This window comes from Schistocerca gregaria, chromosome 8 (genome assembly GCF_023897955.1).
Source record: "Schistocerca gregaria isolate iqSchGreg1 chromosome 8, iqSchGreg1.2, whole genome shotgun sequence".
NCBI lineage: Eukaryota > Metazoa > Arthropoda > Insecta > Orthoptera > Acrididae > Schistocerca > Schistocerca gregaria.
In genome coordinates this window covers 196903628-196929323 of record NC_064927.1, presented here as the reverse complement: position 1 = coordinate 196929323, position 25696 = coordinate 196903628, and the positions used below count along the sequence as shown (strand labels likewise).

Below are 25696 nucleotides of genomic sequence, written 5' to 3'. Positions count from 1 at the left end.
CTTGTACTTCTAAGGTTCACATCATAATCATATACTTCTTCTTCCTGTATAGTTCCAGCCTCTACCTGTCCATCTTTTCCTGTCTTCAAATTACATTTCCCTCTACACATTATGCAGTCTTCTCCTCTCTTATTCACACATTCCTTCACTGCAGTGATCAATCTGTCTCTCGGACTTCGTCTAGGTCTTTTGCGTCCTGTTATCATTTCATGAGGCCTTCTTTGTATCTTGTCAACTCTCATTCTTTCAACATACTCGTACTACTTGAATTTTGTTTCTTCTGTGGCCTCTTGCATGGGCTTCTCTTACAGTATAACTCTATCTCATTCCTTAATCTGTCCACTCCTGTAAGTCTATCATTTTTCTTTGAAATTTTGTCTAGCAAGCCTTTATCCTATGCATTCTGTTCTTCATTAACTGCATTTCTAATGCGTACATGAATAACGGAGGATATTACACTTGGTATAACATTAGCTTGCTTTTTGGTAGCACATCCTAGCTCCATACCATCCTCCTTACAGCGTGCAGAAATCCATGTTTGTTTTTTCCTTTCACTAATCTCTGTATCATGCACCCCACTGTCTTCCATTATGTTCCCAAATACACCATGTGATCAAAAGTATCCGGACACCCTCAAAAACATAAGTTTTTCATATTAGGTGCATTGTGCTGCCACCTGCTGCCAGGTACTCCATAACAGGGACATCTGTAGTAATTACACATTGTGAGAGAGCAGAATGAGGCGCTCTGCGGAGTGTACGGACTTCGAACGTGGTTAGGTGATTGGATGTCACTCGTGTTACACATTTGTACGTGAGATTTCCACACTCCTAAACATCCCTAGGTTCACTGTTTCTAATGTGATACAGTGAAGTGAAAATGTGAAGGGGCACGTATAGCAGAAAAGTGTATAGGCAGACCTTGTCTGTTGACTGGGATAGACCGCTGACAGTTGAAGAGGGTTGTAATGTGTAACAGGCAGACATTTATCCAGACCATCACAGAGGAATTCCAAACTGCATCAAGATCCACTGCAAGTACTGTGACAGTTAGGCGGGAGGTGAGAAAACTTGGATTTCATGGTCAAGCGACAGCTCATAACCCACACATCATACCGGTGAATGCCGAATGACTCCTTGCATGGCGTAAGGAGCTTAAACATTGGACGATTGGACAGTGGAAAAATGTTGTGTGGAGTGACAAATCACAGTACACAATGCGGTGATCCGATGGCAGAGTGTGGGTATGGCGAATGTGGAGTGAATGTCATCTGCCAGCATGTGTACTGCCAACAGTAAAATTCTGAGGCAGTAATGTTATGGTATGGTCGTGTTTTTCATGGAAAGGACTTGCTCCCCTTGTTTTGCTTGGCACTATCACAGCACAGGCCTACATTGATGTCTAAAGAACCTTCTTGCTTCCCACTGTTGAAGAGCAATTTGGAGAGGGCAATTGCATCTTTCAACACCATCGAGCACCTATTCATAATGCACGGCCTGTGATGGAGTGGTTACATGACAATAACATCCCTGTAAGGGACTGGCCTGCACAGAGTCTTGACCTGAATCCTATAGAGCACCTTTGGGATGTTTTGGAATGCCGACTTCGTTCCAGGCCTCACCACCGACATCGATACCTCTCGTCAGTGCAGCACTCCATGAAGAATGGTCTACCATTCCCCAAGAAACCTTCCAGCACCTGATTGAACATATGCCAGCGAGAGTGGAAGTTGTCATAAAGGCTAAGGGTGGGCCAACACCATATTGAATTCCAGCATTACCGATGGAGGATGTCACGAACTTATAAGTCATTTTCAGCCAGTTGTACGGATATTTTTGATCACATATTGTACTTGAAGATTTTTCGTTCTCTTTAGCACTTGCCCTTTAATACATATTTCCATAGTTGCTCTCAACTTATTCCATGCTATCAGTGTAATTTCACAGTTATTTGCAATAAATTTCAAACAATACTGTTCCACTTCTTCCTTGCGGCTATCCTTCTCCATTTCCCCACACCATTAAATAATCTGCATACATAGTTGTTATGATGTTCAAAAGTATAAATTCAATAAATTTTTAATAAAGGTAGCAGCAGAAATTCTTGCGTGGAATTCAGTTTGCAGACAGATCAGAATGCATCAATAATCACATAAGTCAAACTGTTCTCAGGTTGAGTATTGGTTTATACACCACAGTACTTAAGTAGATTTGACCCTGTTGCCTTCATTTGACTGACTTGCGTAGTCATTTATAGGGGAATCGACAGTTTAAGGTAGGAACCCTTGAAGAAATACTAACACTATGTCTTATCTTAGAAGATAGGTTGAAGAAAGGCAAACCTTCATTTATAACATTTTTAGATTTAGAGTAAGCCTTTGAAAATCTTGACCGGAATACACACTTTGTAATTCTAAAAGTAGCAGGAGTAAAGTATAGAGGTGAAAGATTATATCAACTTGAACAGAAAACAGAATGCGGTTACAAGAGTCAAAAGAACATGAGAGGCGACCAGTGGTTGATGGGGGAATGAGGTAGGGTTGTAGCCTATCCCTGATGTTACTCATTCTGTAAATTGAGCACATAGTGAAGGAAACCAAAGAGAAATTTGGAAAGGAAATTAAGAGTTCAGGGAGAAAAAAATAAAAGCTTTGAGGTTTGCCAATGACATTGTAATCTGTCAGAGACTGCTAAGGACTTCGAAGAGAATTTGAGTGGAATGATTAATGTCTCCAAAAGAAATTATTAGATGAACATCAGCAAAAGTAAAATAAGGATAATGAAATGTACCTGAATTAAATGAATTACTGCTGGTGGGATTAGAGTAGGAAATAAGTGGCTAAAACAGTAGACCAGTAGTTCTACTTGGGCAACAGAGTAACCGACATCAACAGAAGAAAAGAAAGTATAAAATACATACCGATAATAGCAGGTGAAACTTTTCTGCGAAATAGAAATAGTTAAATGTCTTGCCTTATTGGAAACTGGAACATGGCTGGTAAACAATGCAGACAAGAACAGAATAGAGTCTTTTTGAAAGGTGATGTTACTGTAGAATGGTAAAGATTAGATGGACATATCAGATAACTGGTAAAGAGGTATTGAATCAAATTGGGGAGAGAAGAAATTATGGTAAAACGCTAATAAAAGAAAAGATCAGTTGACAGGACATATGCTGAGGCACCATGAAACAGCCATGTGGTAATGGAGGGAAGTATGGCATGTAACAATCCTATAAAAAGTGCAGTGAATGAGTGCAGTAAACAGATTGAAGTGGATACAGGTTATAGTAATTATGTGAAGATGAATATGCTTGCTGAACCATGATGCAGCTCAGTGTTTTTCATATTCACAAATCATTGCAGAGGTGAAACAAGTGAGAGGTGATTGAAAAAAACCTCAAGTCCAACTTGATCAAACTCTTTGCTTTTGACTTTGGGTCCTCTTCTTACTCACAGAACCAACAAGAAACATTAAAGTCACATATGAAAAATTAACACATTTTTATGATTCCCTAAGGTTACAAATAGTATTGCTTTGGAAAATTACTTGTGGTTGAGGGCACACAAGTGTAGTAACAATGACAATAAATTATTATTATTATTAGGTATTGTTGCTATTACAGCAGCAATTATGATAATGTTAACACAGTTACGATGTTCAATAGCATGGTTTTCATGGGTGTAGCTTTATAGTTAGGGTCTTAGAGACATGAATAGATAAAGCTGGACACTTTGAAGCACAAGCACTATGGCAAAGTAATTGGATAAAGGCTTGATTTAAACTATGATTTACATATTAAGATGTATTAAGCAGGTGTTTACCTGAATATCAGGGTTTTAACGCTTTTTAATATTTATTACATTAAACTTACTGTTATAAATGATATGTCAAATGAAAGAGCAACTCAAACAGTTGTGTTTGGCACCAGTGTGCATGTGCAGCGTGCAATGTTTCCGCCGCAGTCCGCTAGACAGCGGTAGTAGCAAAGATGGTGACTAGTGAACAGAAAGCATTTTGTGTTTCGCAGTTTGCAAAGACCTAATCTGTAGTTACTGTGATAACATTTGTAGATGTTATCATCAATTTGAAGATACCAGCTGTCTTTGTAAAGGGAAGAGCACAGGACGACCAAGAGTTAGTGAAGAGACTGTTGAGAGAGTGAGAGAGTCGTTCACTCGTAGCCCAAAGAAATCAGTCCAGAAGTCTAGTCTTGAATTACAAGTTCCTGTGTGGACTGACTAAAAAGTTTTAAGAAAACGCATACAGGTACGTCTGTACCGTTTACAATTATTACAGGCTCTAAATCCGGCAGACCATGTATTATGTGCCAACTTCGCAAACAAAATGTTGTTTCATGATTATGAAGATTTCCTTGATCATGTTGTCTTCAGTGATGAATCGACCTTTCACTTTAGTGGACATGTTAATTATCACAATGTGCACATCTGGGGCACAGAAAATCCTCACAAGATGGTACAAATGCAACGAGAGTCGCCTAAAGTGACTGTTTTTTGTGCCGTATCCCAGCGGAAAGTTTATGGGCCTTCAAGAGGCCCAATGACAGGGCTTGCTTTGCATGGCCTCCACGTTCACCTGACCTAATGCCAAGCGATTTTTTTTTTTCCTTTGGGGCTTCATCAAGGATCGTCTGTACGTGCCTCCACTACCAGCAGACCTCCCTGAATTAAGAAACCCAATTGAAGCAGCTGTTGGTATAATCGCTGAAGACACACTTATCAACATTTGGGAAGAACTTGGCTATAGACTTGATGTGTGCCATGTGACAAATGGTGCTCACATTGAACATTTATAAGGTTCTTGGTAAAGCTGTTTGAGTTGCTCTTTCATTTGACATATCATTTATAATCGTAAGTTTAATATAATCAATATTATAAAGCATTACAACCCTGATATTCATTTATAAACACCCTGTATAATGTTAGCTTCTTGTATGTTGAGGCAGTATAAATGCTAAAAACAGTCTTTAACACACCTATAGTTTAAGTTTCTAGATTATAAATATAATGATCAGAATTAAATGGGACTTATAACTCTAGTTAAATAGATGTGCATTAAATATCGTGATCTATCAAGTGAGTGTTCGAGCTCTGATAAGGGTCACTTATTTGGGGGAACAAGGCTCCATTTTTATCCTGAGACAGTCACGCTACAAATCAATTTAACTTGATCCTGTAGAATTACATTGTGTTCAGCAAGTCTACAAGTGATACAGGATGTAGAAAGAGTTGAAAGAACAACTATTTTGATTCGGCATTCTGACGCCTAATGATTGCATGGAACATTATTTGCATATTTAATTTATTAGATATTATTGAACATTGTAATTCCTTTTTCACTAAATAATATGAGCTTCCTTGTAAAATTACTGTTATTTGCACCCTCCTATAGGTGTTTGGATTCCCTCCCTCCCTCCCTCCCTCCCTCCCTCCCTCCCTCCCTCCCTCCCTCCCTCCCTCCCTCCCTCCCTCCCTCCCTCCCTCCCTCCCTCTCTCCCTCCCTCCCTCCCTCTAAATTATGTGTGGAGTTATCACTAAGTGTGCACTACAGAGTAATTGTGCCAAGGCACATTGTGTTTAAATGGACCATGTTAAGACAGATTATAATGACGATTATATGCCTTATACATTTGGTTCGGTGATATTTGATGAACATGTATGTTTCATCTATTGATGTATTCTGTTTTTGTCCCATGAAATGGTAAAGAATAAACTTGCAATTGTACAGCCGATGACACAAATATTCTCTTTTCAAAAATATCTCTAAACATCTTGTGAATCATAGAAAGATTAATGTAAGTATCCCAAATCAAGCCTTGATACTTTATGTGGATAAAGAGAAAAGTGTCACAATAAAGGAAATACTGCTTCTCACATAGGCGTGTGTGAGAGGTGTGTTATGTGGAAGATGTGTCGGTAACACATGTTCTAAGTGTCTGATAAACCATTTATGGAAATTAGGCTGTTGACAAGCCTGAGAGTTGACTGCAAGGCCAAAATATGGTAGGTGGGCATAGAATTTGGGGGGGTGGGGGTGGTAATGGTGAATTGTGAGTGTGGAAAGCCAACTGGAAAAAGTGAGAAGCATTAGGAAAGACAACAACAAAATACATAAGGCCAAATCAGTTTGTTCCTGTATACAAAAGTTAAGGCAGGGAATGCTGTGAACACCAGGTATGTATTTCTGTGAAAATAGCCACAAAAACAGTTTTGAATCTGAGAAATGGAGGATTCCAAAAATGTTGTGCAAGGACTTGGGTTAAGCTCATTGTAATCATGATTCTAGCTATGTGTAATAGGATAGAACAAGGGTAATCTTAGGTCATTGATTTTATGAACAACTATTATTGATCAACATCTGAAGAGATATTAGGAAGGAAGGAAGATTTCAGAATAACATCCTGTCGATATGGGTGTCATTTGTGACATGAGTGACAATGTCCATACCAAACCCTGTACAGTCTTCTGTTATCTTATTCTCTCTTGTTCCTGTCTATTACAGGCATGGGCAACCTTTGGTGACCCGTGGGCCTGACTCGCATATTTAATGAAGCTCACTAGAGATGGGCAAACTCGTTCATACTTGGGAACTAGTTCACTGCTGATCGTTCTTTTTTGGGAACCGTTCATTTTTACTTGTTCACCATTCATTTGCGCTTGGTATATGGTTCTTATGAAAAACTGAAGACTAGTAGTGTGGGTGATTGAAGGATGGAAGGCACCAAGAGGGGGACTTGCCTCCGCCCTGGTGTATAGAGTTTTTATTCATTACAGAATTCTTACACACTTTAAGAAGTAATTTCTGTGATTCTGCAGAACCTCTTGCTTAGCCAAGTGTAGTGTTGTGTGGCTGATCGCAGGGAAATAATATAGAATGGCACACGGAAAACTGGCCCCGAGTACAGACTGGTCGCCAATTACGGCCGATCTGTTGCCCATTACGAGCAGGTACAACAAACAACCAAACATGTCATAATTAGGCAGTTAAGAAATAACAAGCTAATGCAAGTGACAATTACAAAACAGTCGATGACGATGTGTAGAGAGCTGGAGAAAAGAACATGAAAATCTCACACAATACGAATGGGATATAGCTCGTGTAGTCTTGTAAACCTGTTGGTGGCTGTTTCCCAACTTAAGAGACCACAACTGTCTTGTATAAAATTCTTCGTTTCGACTTCCACTACATAGCTATGCTATGTTGTAAACAATAATCGTTTACACCCCATATATACTTCACGTTGTCTCTGAGTTTGCAGGTGAAATAGAGACTTTATGGAAGCATAAAATAAAATGTGGTTTTCTCATCATACTAGCATCACGCGCTTAGTACAAATTAGGTTTTTATGTTGCATTATTAAAGTTAATGCAGCAATAATAATAATAATAATAATAATAATAATAACAACAGTTAAGTTTGCAGTAATAAAGTTTTTGGTTTGGAAGCTCCTATTGAACAAATGTTTTTGAGATAATAAGTAAATACGATGCTGTTCATCAATATAGTGAAGTGAACTGATATGCCCTTTTGTTACCTGAGAAGACGTACCTATTAGATACAACATAATTTTCATGTAATTTACGTAATTATAAAATACTTTTTGATTACCGGTCATGCACGCTGAATAGCCAGAACCAAATGCAAGAACAAAAAATGGTTCAAATGGCTGTGAGCACTATTGGACTTAACTTCTAAGGTCATCAGTCCCCTAAAACTTAGAACTGCTTAAACCTAACTAACCCAAGGACATCACACACATCCATCCTCGAGGCAGGATTCGAACCTGCAACTGTAGCGCCTTTAACCACTTGGCTGCCCTGGCCAGCTGTGTAAGAACAGTTTGGAACACATGTAAAATGGGCGAGCGCAGTGAACGAAACGAACAACTGGATACTGAACAACTAAGAGCAGTCAGCAGTGGAACTGAGACAGGTGGTAATGCGAAGAACGATGAGTGCGGCCGAGGGAGACCGAGACAGACGAGCATGGGACAGAGGCTGGAACAAGAACTGCCAAAGTGACTGCGCGACCGAAGTGAACTACTGAAGTATGAACCGATCGTTCTTCGTTCCCGGGAACTATAAGTAGAACGCCGCTACCGAAGTGAACTATGAACCTATCGTTCCTTGGAATTCGTTCCTCGGTCCTTTCATTCATCTTGGTGAACTGTTCCTTTGCACCCGTTCGTTCGCGAACTACCCGTCTCTAAAGCTCACATGCTGCCTCATTACATACACTTGCATGTCCTGTCAAAACACGGCCAAATGTGTTACTTATGGTAGAGATACTCATAAGGATGATTATCTGCCTCTTCCTCCCAGCTGTCTCAGTTATAATGACAACCATGCCACCTCATCCTGTGAGTGTTCCACGTGTCTCGATAGAAGGCCGTCCAGGGTATCTGAGTGAAGGAAAAAGTTCTTTGCTCTGTCCTTTGCAAGTTGTCCTTGGCCAGTTGTAAACCCTCCATTTTACCATCTGGCACTTATAGTGCAGTTCTTGCTACACCTCGCTCCACAAAGGACATGACCAAGCAGACTTGTGACCTTCAACTCAGCATTGCAGTTGTGAATCGCTCAGTGTCATGGTAGCATACCTGTCTTCTTCTCCCACAGTTGCACAACAAGCCGCATAATTTTTGACCCCAGTGGCAAAATTACATACTACACTACTGGTAGGCCAGAAAGGACAAAAGGAACACTCCCCTGAAGACTTCCTATGTTCCTCCAGCCGACAAATGTCTGAGTCTTTGTATGCCAACCGTAAAGACTCTGAGAAATCAAATGAAGGCAAACGATTTTCTCCTTCCCCGACTCCTGAGACCCTTTTAAATGGTGTTGCCCCGTGATACCCTCACCCAGTGGACCTTGCTATACACCACCTACCGTTTTTCAACCCTGGAGTTTGCAGCTTGCCTAGGGAGAATGCTGACACCTGCGTAAATTTCAAGGAACAGGAGCCTCCAGCCTCTGGGCCCTGCAGCAGGAGGTCTTTGAAGGCTGGCACTCGGCAGTCACCGAGGTGACTGCTCTTCATTTGTTTGCCTCTCCCCATTCCCCATTATAACTCTTCTCCAATACAACATAGGTGGCATCAGCTCCAACAAGAAGGAATTATGACTGTTCTTGGACTTGCAGTGTACGGTTGCTTTCTGTGTTCAGGAAACGAAATTAGGAACTGTGCTGCTCATTTGGGATGACGTCCATAGCTAAACTATCTCACTGAACATCTGGCTGGAAGCTGTTGCAGTCTGCATTTTCTTTCCCGATTTTCTGCCCCGGGGCTGGATGATGATCACATTCAGATTTTGCAGCACTTTTCTCTTGCAGGCAAGCACATTCTCCTTCATACATACTGTTGCATTTGGGCAGATGGTACATTTCCCAATTTCCCAGCCACTGGTGTGAAGCCACTGTCATACACCTAGCTAAGTCCAGTAAGAACAACTTTCTTCTAGCTACTGGCCCATTTCTCTCACCAGCTGTTTTTGCTAGGTGATGGAACACAAGATTCATGGCTGGCTGGTATAGTGGCTTGAATCTCACAATATACTAACCACTGCACAATGCGCATTTCATGTGTGCCATTCTACAGTTGGCTATCATGTTGTGATGTCAACTTGTGTCATGATTGGTTTTCTGCAGAGATACCAGACTATGACTGTGCTTTTTGATTTGGAGAAAGGCTATGACACCTGCTGGACAATTGATCTAGTTCTATACATGTGGGGCTTCCGAGGCTGCCTACCCCACTTCCTTCAGTAACTTTTAAAAATTGAGTTTTGAAGGTAATTGTGGGTTTGTCTTTGTTGGACACCTTTATCCTGGAAACTGGGGTGCCTCAAAGCTTTGTCCTGAGCATCATCCTCTTTGCTATAGCCATAAACCCTGTCATGGGCTGCCTTCCGCCATGTATCTCCGGCTCCCTTTTTGTTGACAATTTTGCGATCTGTTGCTGTTCTCCATGGACTTATCCTCTTGAGCAGCATCTTCAGTGATATCTCAATCGTCTTTACTCATGGAGAATTGGCGATGGCTTTCTGTTTTCCACTGACAAAACCATTTCTATGAATTTCTGGTGGCGCGATGGGTTTATTCCACCGTCTTTACATCTTTGGCCTGCTGGTCGCTCCACAAGTGTTACCTTGCCACCCGCTGTACCCGGTTCCTCAGTGTCCAGTGTGTCCTAAGCGGTACTTCCTGAGGAGTGGATTGGACCAACCTCCTCTGCTTACATCAATCCTTTGTCCATTTAAAACTAAATCATTGGTGTTTTTCTTTTTTTTATTTGTCTGCTTGTCCATCCATTATACACCGTCTTAACACAATCCATCATTGTGCAATACATTTTGCCACTGGCACCTTTTACACTAGCCCTGTTGAGAGTCTCTATGCAGTAGCTACCATACTGCCACAGTCATACTGTCATGATGTCATCCTTAGCAGATATGCATGCTGTTTGTCTGTTTTGCAGAGCCACCCATTCTATGCTCCCTTTTCCAATGACTGCCTTAACCACCAGTATGCGGTGTGCCTTTCTTCTCCTTTATCTCACGGAATTCACTTCCAACTATTGCTACGGCAGCTTAACTTCACGCTACCTGACTTGTTCTCAATGGAACTCTTCACAACCTTGGCTATGTAGGACTTCATTTGCTTCCCAAGGACACTAATCCAGATTCAATCTATTGTTGTAAGTTTCTTGAGCTTCACATGCAACTTAGCAATACCACCTTCTGTACACTGATGGCTCCAAGACCAACCATGATGTCGGGTGTGCCTTCCCCAAAGGCACTGACCCTTTTCAATACCAGCTTGTGGAACCCTACTCAGGTTTTATCGCAGAGCTCTTCGCCCTCTATCAAGCCACCCAGTACATCTGCTGACACAGGCATTTTAATTGTGTCATATGCTCTCTGTGTCCTTCAGAGCCGCTGTGTGCTGTACACAGTCCATCCCTTAGTGCAATGGGTCCCAGGAAGCTTCCATTTGCTCATTGTTAAAGCAGCCACTGTGATGTTCATGTGGGTTCTTGATCACATCAGTCTGATGGGAAATGAGGCTGTTGGCACTGCTGCCAAGGCTGTAGTCTTCCTACCTCAGTCTACTAGTTTTTCCATTCCTTCACATGATCTCTGTGTCACCGTCTGTTGTCAGATGGTGTCACTTTGGCATCCCCACTGGTCTTCTGTGCTTAGGAACTAGCTCCAAGGAATTAAACCTCTCCCAATGGCTTCGCCGACCACCTCTCTGCCCTATTCTCATGAGGAGATCATATTAGCTAGGCTGCCTATTGGGTACTATCTTTCTAGCCCTCGGCATTTGTTAAGCAGAGATCCTGCACCACTTTGTGCTGATTGTCACCAACCTTTGATGGTTTGCCTTTTCCTGATTCAATGCCCTTTTTCTAGTGCTTACTTTCCAGTGTATGTTTCACATCTTAGTAATTGGCCATTTTAGCGAACTACGATCATGCTATTGATCACATTTTACTTTTTGTGCATCTTAGCAATATAGGGGAAGGACATTTAACCTTTGGTTGGAAATCTCCGCTGTCTCTATGGCATATTTTGTGGATTTTTCTCCAAGGGGAAGTCCTTGTTTTTAGCTCTTTTTCCTTCCATAGATTGGGCTTAATGTATAGTTGCTTTTAACTTCTTTTGCTTGTTGATGTTCTAGAGTTACAACATGGGTGCTTGTGACGTCTGTTGTTTTTTCACTCTGAAACAAAACAAAACAAACGGATAGTTTTGTATGGATAGCAATGTATAATGTTACGTAGGATTTTATGCACTGTGCTCACAGTCATGTCCAATGTTCAGGCAATTCGTGCGCACTGCAAGTTTGTTCACCTCCACTCAACTCCTCCTGCAGTGCTGTGGCCACATCTTTGACAGACATTGGATGAGGTGCTTTTGTCCCACTGCCACATTGCACTTCAAAAGAACTTGTCTTTCCGATTTTGTATTCATCTTTTCCATGCAAACATAGGACCAATGCCTTTTTTCATACCCTTGAGTGCCTGAAACTTCTGCAGAGCTAGTGGTGCACAGTCCCGTTCTTGTAAAACAGCTACCAGCAGCGCACAATTGTTCATACAGACTTTCATGTTGGGTGTCGTGGATGCAAACTGAGAGACAGCCGTGTGCCATGCATCTGATGGTGTGCGTTTTCTGATACGTACAGCACCATCTATTGGTCAAATATTTTTTTTTCTCCATGTCTTTTCCCCTGTATTAATAATATGCTGTTCAAATTTGAAATCGTTCTGAGGAGTGGTTTCGTTTCTACAGTGCGTCGAAACTGGAACTTTAATTATGGACATCATGTGTTCAGCAGTTATAGAACCATTTTTAAATGTGTACCTTGTGATTAATGGTACATAATTTTCTACAGATAGGTAATTGTGTTATAATGTAGTGAAAAAGAAAATGGTAGAAAACATAAACCTTGTAATTAATTTTTCTTTATTTTCCAGAAAGAGCTGAAGACAAGTTGAAAATACTAGAATCACAACAAGCAGATTTAAAGAAGAATATTAAGGAAGTGCTCGAGTGGAAAACTTTAGAACAAATAACTGATTTAATCAACAGTTTTAAAACCGAAGCAAGGAACTGGCAGGAGCACTTGAAATCTGTAAGCTGTGACTGGAGCAGTTTCTTTTTGTTTGTATTTGAAAATTTTAAATTAAATTAAAAAAGAGCAGTTTTTAACTTAAATCTAATGAATATATGTTCTTACTGTGTTGCAAGATAGTATTTTTTCCCATTAATCTCAAATTATGAGTGTCTTTCACCTCCAAATTAGCAAGAATTGGACATGGTTACTTTTAGTTTACCCATCTGCTGTTTTATTCTGCGACAGTGTGGTTTCAGTATGATGATAGTCAGCACTGAACTAGTCTTGAGCTACAAATAGTGTAAGCATTACAGAGTGTCATGAACATTACTAGACACCAGTTTCTTTTGTGTTGTTAATCATTTTTCTTAGGTAATATAGTGCACTTCGAAGTGCTGTATGGTGTCCACATGATTGCCATTAGTCTCCTTACACAGAAATGTAAATAGCGGTAGAGTAATTTATTTTCTCATTTATGGACTGTACGGTTTGAGGCATTTAACATAAGCAGCAGGCAACACATGCAGAATGAAACAAACTCAAATATATTTTGGTGATAAATATTCTGGCAGTTACATGTAATCTTTACACTTATAAATTGAAGTTGCCTCCTCACTTTCATTTGTATGTTCGGGGTAATCTCAGGAACTAACATCTGGGTTTTTTCAGGTGTTATCTGATTTACAAGGAAGGTCTGTGTAAATAATTTATAAATATTAGATGTAAATTGTCTAAATTGTGATGAATTGAAATCCTGCAACACTTTGAAAGATGGAAATTGTCTGAATTGTGATGAATTGAAATCCTGCAATACTTTGAAAATGATGTCGTTGCCACCTATCATTGCAGCTGCCCCAACTCTAAGGAGTGGCAGTGAGTGAAGAGAGCAGCAAAGTTACACTATGTGATCAAAAGTATCCGGACACCTACCTGAAAATGACTTATAAGTTAGTGGCGCCGTCCATCGGTAATGCTGGAATTCATTATGGTGTTGGCACACCCTTAGCCTTGATTTCAGCTTCCACTCTGGCAGGCATATGTTCAGTCAGGTGCTGGAAGGTTTCTTTGGGAATGGCAGCTCATTCTTCACAGAGTGCTGCTCTGAGGAGGGGTATTGATGTCTGTCAGTGACACCTGGCATGAAGGTGGCATTCCAAAACATCCCAAAGGATGGATTCAGGTCAGGATTCTGTGCAGGCCAGTCCATTACAGGGATGTTATTGTGTAACCACTCCACCACAGGCCGTGGATTAGGAACAGGTGCTCGATTGTGTTGAAAGATGCAATTGCCATCCCCGAATTGCTCTTCAACAGTGGGAAGCAAGAATGTGCTTAAAACATCAATGTAGGCCTGTGCTGTGATAGTGCCACACAAAACAACAAGGGATGCAAGCCCCCTCCATGAAAAACATGACCATACCATAACGGCACCGCCTCCGAATTTTACTGTTGGCACTACACATGCTGGCAGATGATGTTCACCAGGCATTCGCGATACCCACACCCTGCCATCAGAGCGCCACGTTGTGTACTGTGATTTGTCACTCCACACAACATTTTTACACTGTTTAATTGTCCAGTGTTTATGCTCCTTACACCAAGCGAGGCGTCTTTGGCATTTACCGCCATGATGTGTGGCTTATGAGCAGCTGCTCGACCATGAAATTCAAGTGTTTTCATAGTACTTGCAGTGTATCCTGATGCAGTTTGGAATTCCTGTGTAACATTACAACCCTCTTCAACTGTCAGCGGTCTATCTCAGTCACTGCCTGTACACTTTCTGCTATACGTGTCCCTTCACATTTTCACTTCACTGTATTAGATGTCTGCCTATAACACTCTTCAACTGTTGGCAGTTCTGTCAGTCAACAGACAAGGTTGGCCTGTACGCTTTTGTACTGTACGTTCCCCTTCACGTTTCCACTTTACTATCACATTGGAAACAGTAAACATAGGAATGTTTAGAAGTGTGGAAATCGCACGTTCAGACATAAGACACAACCAATCACCAGACCACATTCAAGGTCTGTGAGTTCAGCAGAGCGCCACATTCTGCTCTCTGACGATATATAATGACTACTGAGATCGCTGATATGGGGTACCTCGCAGTAGGTGGCAGCGCAATGCACATAATATGAAAAACATATGTTTTTTGGGGTGTCCGAATACTTCTGGTCATATAGTGGAGACTACATGCTATTCTGGGCCTGGTGGTCTATTGGTTATTCCACAGTATCTTTTCATGTTGCATTCACCCCTCTGTGGTGTGGAGATTCGCCAGGGACACAGTGTGGTTTGGATTCTGTGCTACACCATAGATCCCCTTTCCCCAGTTGATAACTGGTTATGGACTTGCAAATCACCTTAGTGACTTCAGTTGATTACAGTCGTTTCAGAACAAAGGGATAGTGAAAAAACATGTGAATCCAAAATCTGTAGTTCTCAGTTTTTTGTCCAAAAAGTAGAATGTTTTCTGAAAAACTATTTCAGCATGGGATGCAACTTGGCTTAATTTACATAAAGAAAAAGTTTCAGCAGCACAGCAGATAGAGATAGCTCAGCTTTTCTCGATTCAAACATATATACAAACACGATTCTTTGTATGATAGGGTGACAAAGTCAGCCATGAAAGGTCTGTGACACAGAATTTCGGCACTGAGTCTCAACAGCATGTGGCATTGAGACATGATCCACTCAGCCATCCACCAGTACATAATATGCTACATATTAAAATATAAATCCAAATCACACACACTTACAACCAAGATTTGCATAGAATATGTACATTGGTAGTAAACACATCAGCTACATCATGATGTCTTTTCACAAGTGCCGTGAGATGTCACTCAAATGCCAATTAAATACATAATACATTGACAGAAAAAAATAATCATTTTAGATTACATTTGCAGATCAAGCAGTTCTAAGGTACCGGATGTCAATCCTTGGTGGTGTTGTTTGTTGTTGTTGTTGTTGTTGTTGTTGTTGTTGTTGTGGTCTTCAGTCCTTAGACTGGTTTGATGCAGCTCTCCTTGCTACCCTATCCTGTGCAAGCTTCTTCATCTCCCAGTACTTACTGCAAACTACATCCTTCAGAATCTGCTTAGTGTGTTCATCTCTTGGTCTCCCTATACGATTTTTACCCTCCAATGCTAAATTTTTGATCCCTTGATGCCTCAGAACATGTCCTGCTAACCGGTCCCTTCTTTTTGCCAAGTTGTGCCACAAACTCCTCTTCTCCCCCGTTCTATTCAATACTTCATCATTAGTTATGTAATCTACCCATATAATCTTCAGCATCCTTCTGTAGCACCACATTTCGAAAGCTTCTATTCTCTTCTTGTCCAAACTATTTATCGTCCACGTTTCACTTCCATACATGGTTACACTCCATACAAATACTTTCAGTAACGACTTTCCACTCTTAAATCTATACTCGATGTTAACAAATTCCTCTTCTTCAGAAACGCTTTCCTTGCCATTGCCAGTCTACATTTTATATCGTCTCTACTTCGAGCATCATCAGTTATTTTGCTCCCCAGATAGCAAAACTCCTTTACTACTTTAAGTGTCTCATTTCCTAATCTAATTCCCTCAGCATCACCTGACTTAATTCGACTACATTCCATTATCCTCATTTTGCTTTTGTTGATGTTCATCTTATACCCTCCTTTCATGACACTGTCCATTCCGTTCAGCTGCTCTTCCAAGTCCTTTGCTGTCTCTGACAGAATTACAATGTCATCGGCTGAAACACCCAAATTACTATGTGGTGTACAAATGCGGCAATGTGTGCATAGGCTCCGTCATCCACACTGCTGGTGTCCTGGGATGCATTATGCCATTCCTGCTCAACCTATTCACACAGTTCTGTAAGAGATTTTGGTTGATGAGTCATAAAAGTCACTTAACATGCCATCACGTGCCACACATTCTTGATTGGAGACAAGTTGGTGATTGAGCTGCCCAGGGCTGTAGCTGCATATCTTGCAGAGCGTGTAGAGTTTCACGGTCAGTGTGTGGGCTAACATTATCCTGTTGGAATAACAGAAAAAGAATGGGTCTAACAACATCCAGCATGTACTGAGTGCTGATTAGTGTCCTCCCCAGAAGTAGCAAGGTTAACAAGAGTTGTAGCAAAGCCTGGGGTGGGGCCAGTGTGTTGGGCAAATGCACTGTACAAAATAGTGCTCACCAGGTCAACGTTGTGCGTACAAATAACCACCACTTACCTGAAAGCAGGATCGGCTTTCATCGCCGAAGTACATGGCATTCCATTTGATCTCTGAAGTGATCCTCTGAAAGTACCATTCAAGCTGTGCACATTGATGCTGTGGCATGAGTGGAGGACGTGTTAGAGATGTGCGTGCCCATAGTTCAACTGCTAATAACTGAAACTTACTGGCAGATTAAAATTGCGTGCCGGACCTAGACTCGAGACTCGAGCTCGGGTCCTTTGCCTTTTGCAGGCAAGTGCTCTGCCAACTGAGCTATCCAAGCACGACTCACACCTCCTCCTCACAGCTTTACTTCTGCCAGTATCCGTCTCCTACCTTCCATACTTTACAGAAGCTCTCCTGCGAACCTTACAGAACTAGCACTCCTGAAAGAAAGGATATAGCGGAGACATGGCTTAGCCAAAGCCTGGGGGATGTTTCCAGAATGAGATTTTCACTCTGCAGCGGAGTGTGTATGAGGACAGGGCGTGAGTCGTGCTTGGGTAGCTCAGTTTGCAGAGCACTTGCTCGCGAAAGGCAAAGGTCCCGAGTTCGAGTTTCGGTCCAGCACACAGTTTTAATCTGCCAGGAAGTTTCATATCAGCGCACACTCCGCTGCAGAGTAAAAATCTCATTCTGCTAATAACTGGTTCACAACAGTTCATGTTGACACATCTAGTCTCACAAGCCCTGTTAACGGTACTCTGGTAGCTGTACAATCTGCCACTGCTGCCCTTAAAATAGGACAGTTCTGGTGGGCATCTGTCCCTGTGCTGCCTAGATGTCCCGAACCTTGTCTAGAGGTGTGAGAATGCTCACATGACCACTGATACCAGCATTGTTGCACAACTGATGCAGCACACCAAACTTGTGTGCCAATTCTCCAAAGGACCATCCTATTACTCGGAAGACCACAATTTGACCCATTTCACTCTTGCTTAGTTGGCTGTAGTAAGCACGAGTGCATCTCTTTGACACTGTTGCCTGCTTGCTTCACACATTTGCACCACACTAAGCCTTCTGGTTGTAAGCATTCTTTATTAAATGGTAGACGCACAAGATGCTATGGCACCAATGCCACTACTATCTGCTGGCAGATGATGCTGAAACCATTATCAGTACATCTTCTGTCCCCCATGTGGCATATGCTGTCACCAGATCAAAACTGGCATTGTCTTTTTAGGTGTACAGTTATGTTATAGCATTTCTAGACTTAGAGAGAGCTGTTGACAATGTTGACTGGAATACTCTCTTTCAAATTCAGAAGGTGGCAGGGTAAAATACAGGGAGCGAAAGGCTATTTACAATTTGTACAGAAACCAGATGGCAGTTATAAGAGTCGAAGGGCATGAAAGGGAAGCAGTGGTTGGGAAGGGAGTGAGACAGGGTTGTAGCCTATCCCTGATGTTATTCAGTCTGTATATTGAGCAAGCAGTAAAGGAAACAAACAAAAAAATTGGAATAGGAATTAAAATTCATGGAGAAGAAATAAAAACTTTGAGGTTTGCCGATGACATTGTATTTCCTTTCAGAGACAGCAAAGGACTTGGAAGAGCAGCTGAACGGAATGAACAGTGTGTTGAAAGGAGGATATACGATGAACATCAACAAAAGCAAAACGAGGATAATGGAATGTAGTCGAATTAAACCGGGTGATGCTGAGGGAATTAGATTAGGAAATGAGATACTTAAAGTAGTAAAGGAGTTTTACTACTTGGGGAGCAAAATAACTGATGATGGTCGAAGTAGAGAGGATATAAAATGTAGACTGGCAATGGCAAGAAAAGGGTTTCTGAAGAAAAGGAATTTGCTAACATTGAGTATAGATTTAAGCGTCAGGAAGTCATTTCTGAAAGTATTTGTGGGTAGATCAAGTAACTAATGAGGAGGTATTGAATAGAATAGGGGAGAAGAGGAGTTTATGGTACAACTTGACAAGAAGAAGGAATCGGTTGGTAGGGCATGTTCTGAGGCATCAAGAAATCACAAATGTAGCATTGGAGGGCAGTGTGGAGGGTAAAAATCGTTGAGGGAGACCAAGAGATGACTACACTAAGCAGATTCAGAAGGACGTAGGTTGCAGTAAGGACTGGGAGATGAAGAAGCTTGCACAGGATAGAGTAGCATGGAGAGCTGCATCAAACCAGTCTCAGGGCTGAAGACAACAACAACAACAACAACAGCATTCTGCATGTTGTTTGTAAATGGGTGGATTTACCTAATTTTGGGGTGCTGAATACACTGGCAAAATCTGTTTTTCTCTATGACTTCACGTCCTAGATACACAGCAGAATAAAAATGTTTATAGCGAAAATTGACCCAATTAAGTCAGACAAAAATCCATTCAGAACATTTGAAACAATACTATTTTGTATGTATATATGGGAATGATGCCAATAAAAGGTCCAAATTAGTTCAGAAGATATTCTCACCCTTAATCATCTTTGGTTTTTGAAAAATGCAATGACAGAGCTTTTCTTTTGTTTGCCATTTCATCACTCTCCCAAAAAAGATCCTTGCATAGTCAGCCATCGTCAGAGGGTTCCAATGGCCTTGGTAACGGTGTTCTATGGTAAGAATGTCTTGGTGGAAGCGTTCATCATGGTCATTGCTTATCGCTGATTCATCTTCTATTTTCTTCATTGAGATTAGGTCCTTGAGGCAGATAAAGAATGAATCAAGTGTAGTATTACAAGACCTTGAGAAAATCCTGAATAAGTTGTGGGAATACTTTGAAAGACTATTGAATGAGGAGAATGTACTAGAGAAGTATGAGGATGGAGATACAAATGAAAGAATGACCCAGAGTATAAGTAGGAAAGCAGCCATTCATAATCCTTATCTGTAATTGCCTGTAGCAGCAAAGCCATGGTTTCATAAGTTTCTGTTGTGTCTACTGCTTAAGCCAAAGGCACCAATGGAAATGAATTGCCATTATACAGTAGCACTGCTTTCAAGGTGGTTTTACTGGAGTCAATAAATAGTCGCCACTCCTGTGGATTATGTTGTACACCTAGCTGCATCATCAGACCATTGACATCTCTACATACACACATTGAATTCTTTATATCGAAATATTGAGTGAACGAAACACCTGTTGATCTGAAACAGGAAATTTTTTGCCCCTGGAGCTAGAAGATTCCGTTATTGCAGTGTCGACCCTGAGATCTGCTTCGAAAGCTTTAGATTGCAAACCAAATCGTTCAATTCCTTTTGATTACAGAGCTGAGGTGAAGTGCCATGATAATGAGGGCAGTACTCTTCTATATGTTCAATGCTTTCTGATTCCCTTGACGTCGTGTCTGGTTCCGTGGCTTTCAAGTTACAGATAGGAACAGGCAACCCCTCATCATAGGGCACAGGCAAATGCACTGGAGATACATTTGGATACTTTATTTTGTGTCTAGTTTTGTTTGAATGTCCCGAAATACTTTTAAGACAGAAGTAAAAGTCTGAATAATGGTCTGTAGGTTCACACCACACCATCGGAACAGCGAATGGCATGGCTCGGTGTTTTTCTTTCAACCACATGGTCAACGTTGTAGTACAGGTTATGCAGGTGATATGAGGTGCAAAATTTTTATCTTGATCACCAACAGGACGATCAAAATATAATGTATATGCCTTCTTAACCAAATCAGTGATTGGTTTAGGTTGGACTTTTGGAGTGATTTTCCCACACAACATAAGAAAAGTTGTCGGGGTGGTTTGGACAGCAACGAGAATTACTTCCAACCATTTCCTGACGATTTGTAGATCTTCTAGCTCTCCTCTGCAAATCAAAAACAAACAATTAAACATCATAACAGAAGAACAGTAAAAAGAAAAATACTGAATACGAAAAATTAAGAAACCCTTAAAAACTCAAAAATGGTATGTTCTAGAACATTTTGAAAGGTATATTCGGATTGTACACACCAAAATACATACTAGTTGATTTATCACATCCCAGATGCAAAATGGTTGTTGACTAGTGTTATTGGGCAACCATTGGAAATGATTTTTAAGAAGTGTGATACCTTTCCCAGCAAACTTATCTTCCAACTTTAATGTGTAAGAAATTTGTCTCTGCGTTGATGATTATTTCTGCTTTTTTGTAATCAAAAGCAAATAATAGCAATAAATGAAAAGCGCAAGTTTGCTTCAGTACTACAATATTGCTTTTATTGTTAACTGGTTTTTGGCTTACAACAGTAAATGTCTGAAGATGGCCTTGTAAGCTGAAAACCAATTAACAATAAAAGTAATATTGTAGGAACAAAAGCAAACTGGTGCTTTTCATTTATTATAATGTTGTTCTACCAAGAACCGATGGAAGATTCTGTTAACAAATTGTAGCAAGTCCTTGATTAGCATGCATTAACTTTCTCATGCTGTTTGCAGTGAGGCAGGACGTGATTGATTTTGGAGGAGAGATATTATCACTTCGAAGAATTGTAATTGTTTTTGGAGGAGAGATACCGTATTATCACTTCGAAGAATGAACTTGTCTCCTTCATAGCAATTTTCCTCAAAACTTGCAGAACATCATAGTCTATTAACATATGTACTAAACTTCATCTTCACAAACCCTTGCATGCACAGACACCAAAACATTCATAAGATCTTGATCAATATAAAAATGAGTAAAACTTTATGGTTAACCTACAATAGAGGAAAGAATAGTGCATGCTGTTGCACCATTGAACAATTGGTAGCAGTCCCTTTTGATCTATTGGGGGTAGGGGGCAGCTCCCAGTCAGATATTTACCAAGTAAAAGTTTTGGCATCTCGTTAATGCCATCGTCAGGCCCTACGCACCGTGTATATAGAGAATCAGATATGCATATCTGCGTGCATTTGTGTGTGTGTGTGTGTGTGTGTGTGTGTGTTTTCAGATGTGTGTTCAGATACATTGATGCATGCATAACAGGAGCCATCAATACCTGGATTAATTCCAACCCCCCCCCCCCCCCCTACACACACACACACACACGATTCATAGAATCGATGTATTGATGGCTCCTATTATGCACCTGAAGATGGCATTAGTGAAATGCTGAAACTAAACTGGTCGTCTACATAAAATAACAATTTCAATATATATTGACATACATTATTAGCAAACAAAGAAAGAATAAATAATACCAGAGAAGAAAAGTTGCTACTCTCTTCAAAAAAGGTGATGCAGAAAAAATTGAAAATTATAGGCCAATTTCTCTACTCTCATGCTTTGCAAAAATATTAGAAACTATTATGAAAGATAGGCTAATGAATTATTTAAATAAATACAACTTACTGTCTGTTGACCAGTTTGGATTTAGATCAACGAAAAGCACAGAATCAGCAACAGCACTACTCATAAAACACATTCTAGAAGCATAAGATAAAGTGAACTACACAACAGGTATGTTTCTTGATCTAACTAAAGCATTTGATACAGTAGACCACAACATATTGTAAAATAAGTTAGAGGAACTAGGAATAAGGGGACTTGTGAAAAAGTGGTTCCAGTCATATCTAAAAAATAGAAGACAGATAACTGAAGTCTCACATATTTCAAGTCGCTCAAACTATATTGTAAAGTATACTTCAGACCCAAATTATGTAAATATAGGTGTCCCACAGGGTAGTGTCCTTGGCCCAATACTATTCCTCATTTACATAAATGACTTCCCACAGATCATCAAGCATGGACAAACAATATTGTTTGCAGCTGACTCAAATGTTCTAATCAGTGACAAATCACCAGATGCACTGAAAGAAAAAGCCGAACAAACACTAAACAGTGTATGTGATTGGTCATCCAATAATAAACTAACACTACATTTATAAAAACAAATGCTGTTAACTTCTATGTCTGCAAAAAACCACACTATACCAACTTTAACTTAAACGATGAAACTATAGAATGTGTAGACTACACAAAATTTCTTGGTATGCATGTTGGCAGTCAGTTAAAGTGGGAAAAACATATTAAAAATGCTCTTAGAATTCTGACTTCAGTGTGTGATACTACATGTGTCAGATCTGTATATTTTTCTTATATCCACTCTGTTATTACCTATGGAATAATATTTTGGGGAGTCAACTGTAAAAATATTCAAATAGTTTTCAAATTACAGAAAAGAGCAATTCGTATAATAACCAAGAGTGGCAGTAGGGCTCACTGCCTTGAACATTTCCAAAAGCTGGAAATCCTAACTGTCCCCTGTGAATACATTTTTCAAAGTATTATGTGTGAAAAAAAAATTGACTACTATGTTAAAAATTCTTTAGTGCACAGCTATGAAACTAGAAACCAATACAATCTGCACCTAGAGAGAAAAATAAAGTTAAAACTCAGCAGAGCTTGTTGTACAATGCCGTTAAATTATGTAATAAATTACCCCAAAATATAAAAGATATTGGCACAATTGGAAAGTTCAAAACAAAACTAAAAAAAAAATATTAATTAGAAGTTATTATACAGTAATGGACTATCTGAATTAAAACACATAGTGTAATTAAAGTAGCCTGCATTGTAATACACAAGGAAAAAATTATAATATGAAATCCAGAATTGTTCAGTACTATAAGAAAATTGCATAAGGATATAAAACTAATGGAAGATGCCTTAGAAATGTGTGTAAATATTAATTATGTGTGTATAAATTGTAGGTATATTGTATTGTGTATGATTTTGCTGATGAAATCCACACTATGTAAATTGTTACATGGATTAATAAAGAAATCAAATCAAACCATATAGCAGAGATGCTGAGTCGCAATAGGCACAATAAAAAGATTCACACACTCATAGCTTTCAGCCATTAAGGGGACCCGGAACGTCCTATGCCTCTGGTGTTATTATTATTATTATTATTATTATTATTATTATTATTATTATTATTATTTGGGGGGGGGGGGAAGATATTAATTATTTTGTTACTGAAAATAATTGACACATTTTTTGGCATAGTATCTTTGAAATAAAATCTGTTGTCAATTATGTATCACAAAAAGGCTATGATACAAGGTGTATATTGACACTGTTTACATTCCTTGAAAATTTTAAGTCTTTATCTCTAATAGTTTAGCAGGAAATGTTCCTTATATGGCAAAAAGTGAACTTCTGGAAAATGAGTTTCAAAGTTTCACTAACATTTTAGTGGAGTCCAGCACCATAAGAGGGGTTTTCACTGTCATTAGACATCTCCCCATTTTTTCACACCTTTCATTCTTTGTCTGGCTTGCCTGTCACACTCCTTGTCTTTCCTTTCAGCATCCCATTTCCTCTCATTGTCTATTGACAACATTGCACTCACCATGTACTTTCCGGGCATCATATCCAATTTCTGCAGCACATTGCACTTTATAATATTACTTCTGTTGTGTGAAGCAATGGCATCATATACTCCAAAATGAAGAGTATGAATTTCCACAAACACATTTTTTTGGGATTATGGTCCAAATTACATTATTCACACTCTCATTTTGATTTTGTGTACGTCCATAGAGACATTTCTTCAAAAGTTCAGTTGCAGGAAGATCTCTGAAAATTGGTTTTATAGCCTTCATAACAGTTTCTGGTAGACTGTGATGATGCTTGTATACACGTTCAGATCCCTGATATTTATTGTACTTGCACCAGGAATTGGGTCCCTGTGGGCATAGTCCATGTAGTGGTTCCTTGTCAGTTGATAAGGTGTGGTAGTAAAGTGCCATTACAGCCTTTTCCATTGCATCAACACTGTGAGTATTTTGTCTTATTGCCAGTCCATAGTCTCTCTGCAATCTGTTGATTACCTCGTCTGTCAATCTTTTAGCTCCACCCAAAGGTTATCCATCACTGAGTACTTGGCCTTTCATTGTGGTCTTCAGTCGATTCAGCCTTGTTCCCATATGTTTCTGAACGTGACCTATGCACTCCTGTTTAGTAATGGTAACATCATTTCCATAAGGTTTCAGCTCAGATACAGCAGCAAAAGACTTTGAATCACCATCACCCAGGAACTGTAGGTATCTGACCTTGTACCACAGAAGAGAATGACTGAAAATGTCTTTCACACCGGAAACTTCCATGGCCCCACTAGACCCATTGTAATTCCTTCGACAGTTTTCTGCATGCTCATCCTTCACTCTTTTAGGACACCTACAGTGCTTGGATTTAATTACAACATCTATAACTTTTGTAGTATCAGCACTTTCCGTTATTATCCCGTTATGTGAAGTGTACCCGCACTTCTGCCACGTACCATTTAGTGTGACAGTCAGGTCCTGAGGATTCTGAACATTTGGAATTTCTTCATTCACCGCCACAGGCTCCTCCACTGCTTCTTTCGTGGATTCTTGTGCAATATCTTCAACACAGGATCCAACAACCGAGTTATATTTTGAGAATTTTGTTGTTGGTGGTGGTAGATTCATTACACCACAAAACATTTGACCAGCAGAGTATCCCTTACCGATTGAGCATTAACACATCTAACATTTACACCATAGCACTTGCTTTTCGTACTATCAGTTTCACCTTGGCCTATTTCAACATATTCTGAGTTCCAAAATCATACACTGCAATGGCAATTAGTACAATGGAGACAATTTCTGCTGCAAGTCCTATGTGTCGCTTGAAATGTACTGACATACTCAATTTGCAACATTCCTTACACAGTACTGAACTCTCAATCACCTTTGAGAGCAATTAAATGTTAATTATTTCGTTCACATTATCCTCACTACACTTCTCCAATAAACTGCAGTATTTTTCAGTTGATCCTTGCAACTTCTTGCTTGTGCTAGAGACAGGAGTAGATTTCACTTCATGAATAACCTCACTATTTTCAGAATCATTTCCCAAGGTCGGAGAAATTGTCACAGTTCC

The 25696-nt window shown here is 40.0% G+C and overlaps 1 protein-coding gene across 1 annotated transcript in view; it reads left to right on the top strand.

The window, feature by feature from the left end:
- The window catches only part of LOC126283945 (DNA repair protein RAD50), a 238345-nt gene that overhangs the window by 55558 nt on the left and 157091 nt on the right, over nucleotides 1-25696 (top strand). The window contains exon 6 of the mRNA XM_049982352.1: nucleotides 12498-12655. Coding sequence (XP_049838309.1) covers nucleotides 12498-12655 — 158 coding nt within the window. The remainder of the gene's footprint in view (nucleotides 1-12497; nucleotides 12656-25696) is intronic.